This window comes from Typha latifolia, chromosome 14, assembly GCF_019914945.1.
Source record: "Typha latifolia isolate L0001 chromosome 14, TyphaL0001v2, whole genome shotgun sequence".
In the NCBI taxonomy this organism is placed as follows: Eukaryota; Viridiplantae; Streptophyta; class Magnoliopsida; order Poales; family Typhaceae; genus Typha; species Typha latifolia.
Genome location: NC_133099.1, coordinates 3,298,607 through 3,304,250, shown reverse-complemented (window position 1 = coordinate 3,304,250; position 5,644 = coordinate 3,298,607). Strand labels below are relative to the sequence as shown.

At 39.4% G+C, this 5,644-nt stretch overlaps 1 protein-coding gene across 2 annotated transcripts; it reads left to right on the top strand.

The window, feature by feature from the left end:
- The first annotated feature begins 469 nt into the window (after positions 1 to 469).
- Positions 470 to 4,760, top strand: LOC140800783 (E3 ubiquitin-protein ligase At1g12760-like). Of its 2 annotated transcripts, none has more exons than XM_073155632.1 (5): positions 470 to 1,205; positions 1,986 to 2,105; positions 2,208 to 2,340; positions 2,647 to 2,814; positions 4,297 to 4,760. In XM_073155632.1, the coding sequence occupies exons 1-5, from the start codon at positions 673 to 675 to the stop codon at positions 4,468 to 4,470; spliced, it is 1,128 nt and encodes a 375-aa protein (XP_073011733.1). In that variant the 5' UTR covers positions 470 to 672; the 3' UTR covers positions 4,471 to 4,760. The 2 variants fall into 2 exon arrangements, with proteins under 2 accessions (XP_073011733.1, XP_073011734.1); XM_073155633.1 differs by having other exon boundaries at positions 507 to 1,205; positions 2,650 to 2,814.
- Positions 4,761 to 5,644: the final 884 nt, after the last annotated feature.

Sequence of the window (5,644 nt, the reverse complement as noted above, 5' to 3'; positions counted from 1 at the left end):
TAAACCATATATAATGTTAGCTGTCAAGGATGAAGGTAAGGGCCCCACCTGTGCATGGCCAACTGGTTAAGGAGGCTTCCAGAAACCCAACACGACACTACGACAGTAATGATACCTGAGAGGTATTACATATAAATACTTTTTAAGAACCAAAATGATAAAATTATAACAAATAGTGGCATTAGATAGATTAATAAAAAATGGCCCCAGAATCCCAGATGGATAATTTCTATCTAATCCAAAGGTTAAGGTATATATCTTAGGATCCTTTTTAGTTATTAACGTACCGTAACTACCAATCGTAGATCTATCCATTTCCTAAAACAACTAAACCTTCTATTATTCTAGAATAATTCATCCACCTTGTATACTTGTCCATCCCGGTATTTCTATAGCTTCTCCTATCCGGACGATGACGACTTTAACGTCCACGTCGCATTCATTCATTCGCCAAGTTACCATTTTCTATGTTCGTTAAACAACATCCGATCCTTTTTCCCGCTTCCGTCTCCCCTTTTCCTCTTCTCTATTCAGAGATACTCCTCCCAAATCCAAATTAATTTTGCGTCGCAAGCAGGGAGAAGAGGAGATTTCTAACCCCAATTTCCAATTTCTACGGTTTCTGATCTCGATCTCGATTTCGATTTCGATTTCGTACCTCCGGTTCCCGCAATGTCGGCGACGAGATCCCCGACCCCGATCGCTGGCTCCGCCATGGATCCGACGCCTCTCCTCGCCGACCGCGGCCGCCGCGGCAGCGGTGGGAGGCGGCCTCCGAGCCTCCGCGGGGCGGCCCGCTTTCTCCGCCGAGCCGGGAGCCGGCGGGTGATGCGGGAGCCGTCGATGCTGGTGCGCGAGACGGCGGCTGAGCAGCTCGAGGAGAGGCAGAGCGACTGGGCCTACTCGCGCCCCGTCGTCGTCCTCGACGTGCTCTGGAATCTCGCCTTCGTCGCCGTTGCCTGCGGGGTTCTTGTGCTAAGCAGGGAGGAGGCGCCGGCGATGCCGCTGAGGCTCTGGATAGTAGGGTACGCTCTCCAGTGCGTGCTGCATATGGTGTGCGTGTTGATCGAATTCCAGAGGAGGCACCTGGGGATGAGAGAGGAATTGGAGGAGGGGAGGGGGAGTTCGGGGCCGAGCTCGCCGAGGGATCTGGAGGAGGGTGGTGGTTATGACGGTGAGCAAGGCCAGAATGAGGAGGGAACCAGGTAAAATTGTCTGCTGGTTACTTTTTTAGGATATCGAGAATGTATCTAATTTGCTAGCTGAAGAGAAATTGAGAATATAAGCTGTATCAGGTTTCCTTTTTCTTTCTTAGATTTGGTTGATTTTTATGTTGGTACTTTAGGATGGTTGATATATCGACTTTCAGATGTTAGCTTAGCTTTATGAAATTAATAGCTATTTCTTAGATTCTTCTGGGACATTGATAACTAGATTGAATTAGTGAATACTGGTAAACTAGGACATCATTATTTCCTAATAAGCATGATCGTTAATTTGTTGCAATCAGGAAATCTGATACTACGTTTAGGTATATAGACATTAGCAAATTTGTTGCAAGGTTCAACCAGTGGTTGCAGTCCAGTGCTTACAGGTACATTAATGCTATTGTCATGAGGGCCCCTTGTTTCTTGATTCTTGAGATGTCCAGAAGGTACTCTTGAACACCTTCTTTGCATTGAGATTTTCGTTAGATCGATAAGTGCTGGCATTGCTCGGCATCTTCTCCTTGGTGAGCCAATAATTTTGTGTTTAACTAATGCCAAAGAATTGGATATGTATCCCTTTGATACTAAAACTGAGCTAAAGGTTGTTCAAATTTTTATTGTGTTGGATTAGCTCTCCATTTCCGCACCGACAAAGTATCTTGCAGTATTTCCTGCACTTATGTATCCCCGTTGGGTATATACCATCATGATCAGATTTTTAGGGTTTATCTTCTGGCTCTTTGTTGAATATATTTTTCACCACTTTTCTTTTGATAGTGTGGCAAAGCATCTGGAGTCCGCAAACACAATGTTTTCATTCATTTGGTGGATTATTGGTTTCTACTGGGTATCTGCTGGAGGCCAAGCTTTGACACATGATGCACCACAGCTGTACTGGTGCGAGATAATTACATGTTAAAAAATTTATTTTGATCTCTGTTCAAAATGTTTGCAATTTTCTAAGTCTTCTTTCTTGCATTTGTGGATTTCTTTTTGCAGGCTTTGCATAGTCTTTCTGGCATTTGATGTCTTTTTTGTCGTTTTCTGTGTTGCTCTTGCTTGCATCATTGGAATTGCTGTGTGCTGCTGTCTACCGTGTATCATTGCAATTTTATATGCTGTGGCTGATCAGGTAGACCACCTATATACAGGCCCTTCCTCTGTTATGTGATTGCATTGTGATCCTTGATGCAATTGCAGATTAGGAAATGCTCTGAATCCCCATTACTTAGAGCTATGTGCTAGTTGTAAGACTTTTAGTTCTTTACATTATCTTGCACTGTATATTTTTATAGTAGAATTATTTGTTTTTTCTTTGGACTTGTAGATTTTTCCGTGACTATGTGTTTGGCAGCAATGCTGTTTGAAGTTATTGTCAGTTAAAGGTTGCTGTACATTGGACTAAATAGTTTCTTGCTTCTCTGTTCTCTTTTAAAAGCAGGAAGGAGCATCCGATGAAGATATCCGCCAACTTCCAAAGTACAAATTCCGTACTACTGGTGGTTCAGAAAAGGTTAATGGAGAAGTACCAAGGGCTTGCAGTGGAATAATGACCGAGTGTGGCAGTGATCCACCCATTGAACATGCTCTTTCAGCAGAGGACGCAGTAAGCTATTTAACTACTCTTTAAATCTCAAGTTTGTCAATTGTGAACATTTCTGTGGCTTTCTAGGTACTAAATTCTCCCTCATTTTGGGTAATTACTAACAACTTACTACCAAAACAAGAAGCTGATTTAGCTTCAATTATTCCATATGTGCCAGAGTTTTCTCCTAACTCTATTCTGGTAATGCCCAATTATTTTAAGCATTCTCATCCTGGATATATGATGAAATACACCCGATCCTCTCCAGATCTGAAGAATTTGTGCATGATTCCTTTAAGACACTCCATTTTACTGTTGTATATCTTTGGCAGTGTTAGATTCCTCTGCTGTATGAGTTTCCATGTTTGTAAGATCACACTCATTCTTGTTTATTCTGTTACTAAGATTTTGTGATATGTCTAGAGGAAGTTCCGGGACTTAAATTTTAGTTAAAGAAATGAATCATAGCAGGTATTAGGGGCTGCACTGCACCCGGCAAATATGTTTCAGGTTAGAAACATATTTTTGATTTTACAAGGAAATTAACATAAAGTTAGAAGCTAGAGATTGAGCTCTATCTATTTTTTTTCTTTTGTGGTGTTGTTATTGGACATGATTATTTATTTCATCAGTGACTAATTATAAGTAATGGAAACTTATCATATTCTGTAGTCACCCTCAGAAAGTTTGTATGTTGATTGTTTTTCTTAATAGATGAAAATCTGAAAGAGTTCCCATAATGTCTTTGCAGATAATTTTTGTTATAAAATTATTTGATTCACATGACCATATTACTGCTTTCCACCTTTTGTCCACCTAACAGGGAACTAGCAGTCTTGTTATTTGCAATGATTAGATATTGCAGTTGGGCTATCCCTGAGTTTGTTGAGATGAATGTTTGATAAGACTAGGAACTAGAGAGTTGAGATTTACTGTACTTGATAAAGCACCAGAGCTTTAGCTATTGGAGACAAAATATTGAAAGTTTGAAACAATTGAATTTTCCTAGTGTGCAACAAGATACCTGGAGGAGTTTGTGATGATGGATAGCAGGGTTTGTTTGGCAAAGTCTAGAACTAGAAGGAAGATAGGGACCAAAAATAGCATCCAGGAGTTACGCTTACCAGTGTGCAGTAATTTGTTAGGGCTATTTCTGTATATGCTTGGATTAGCCTAATTTTCTAGCCTTCTCTGTGATAGTAGGATGTCGTCCCACTGCATGAGGTCTGGAGAGGGAAGCCCTTGTGGTTGCACAGCTGCAAGCCATACTGTTCTCTGTGTGTTCATCTATATACTAGTGAAAATGTATCATACACCTGTAATTCACCTAAATATTGATTACTTTGCTGTGGGATCATGCGTGTAGCTTAGACTTCCTCCTTTCCCTTCTGGTTTCTTTTTCCGAAGTGACAGAGACAATAAAAGATCATAGACGATCATGTTAAACCATATTCTTCTTACATATTATATTAGCATCCTCTGACAAACACTTTGGTCACACAGGAATGCTGCATCTGCCTTTCTGCCTACGATGATGGGGTGGAGCTGCGGGAACTTCCTTGCAGTCACCATTTCCACTGCACCTGCATAGATAAATGGCTATACATCAATGCCACCTGCCCGCTTTGCAAGTATAATATCATAAAAAGCAACAATAGTGGAAGAGAGGAGGTGTAGGAGGGGGTTCAAAAGCTCGGATAGGTACTCCTGCAATTCAGGTGGGTCAGCTTGTTTGGGAGGTGAGAGCCTTGCAATGCATGTTTATGTCTTTGTTTATACTATTGTAGGCATTTCATTAGTATAGTATCAAATTGAGCATGCCTGTTGTCTTACTAAGTATATAGTAAATGTACAAACTTCGAGGAATGAAGCAGAGTGGTTGCATTCAAGTGCACTAGTGACAGGATATGAATATGATGGGTTATACCTGGAAAAATAAATGAAATATAGCATCTCTTTGGCTCTAAGATGCTGAAACTTTGGTGCTTCTCTAGTTTCCCTTGTAATATTCTTTAATAGCTTTGCCAAGACATGGATAGGGTTCTTTTCATGGATGTGATGCACATGCATGCTACATTTATATTACAATGTCAATTGCGATTTAGAACATCTATTCAAAGAAGGGATTCTCAATGATAGGTAAAAGAACTCCCTTGGATTATGGTCGAATATGTTTGAATTAATAAAAAATTTAGTACAAGTATTTTTGATATGAAGAACACTAGGAATGATTTGTGTCATTTGCTTGACACATTTGGTTTATAATATAGACTGCTCTCTAGAGACGTCTCCGTTGTTGTCTTTTGGAACAGTTAAACCTTCTCGTCCAAAGAAAGACACAATAAGAACACGAACGATACTATGTGGGAAGAATACTTCATATTCATGTGTAGCTAAAAGTGTATATCAGAATTTACGGGTTACTTACACCTAAACACCTAACTATCTAATATGTTGACTCTGTTAATAGAAAACGTTAAATGACTATGTTATCCATAATTTTTTTTCCTCTAAATTATAAGTTAAAATAGTTTATAGAGTGTCTAAAATTAATTGCATAGTAATCATATAATATCTTTTAACTAAAAATCAAAAGAACAAATTACAGTAAAAGTAAATGTTGAGGGTTTATGTAAGGTTAAGGGGTCTATATGTAATTATCGCTATTTTGCAGGTCACCACTTACGTTGTGGAAAACCAATCTATTTTTAATTGGATATTGGGAAAATTTTAGCTTTCTTTTTTAGAGCATCTCCAAAGTCTCCAAATATGGCTTAAAAAATAGAGCAAGAGCACGGTGCACTCTAAAGCACGGCCGAACTTCATATATATTAAAATAATAATATAATAT

What these genes read in the sequence shown, in the direction of transcription:
- LOC140800783 (XM_073155632.1), top strand. Translation starts at nt 673, where the DNA reads ATGTCGGCGACGAGATCCCCGACCCCGATCGCTGGCTCCGCCATGGAT. An exon ending in GATGCACCACAGCTGTACTG is followed by an intron (nt 2,106 to 2,207) that starts GTGCGAGATAAT and finishes TTCTTTTTGCAG; the next exon opens with GCTTTGCATAGTCTTTCTGG. An exon ending in CTCTTTCAGCAGAGGACGCA is followed by an intron (nt 2,815 to 4,296) that starts GTAAGCTATTTA and finishes TTGGTCACACAG; the next exon opens with GAATGCTGCATCTGCCTTTC.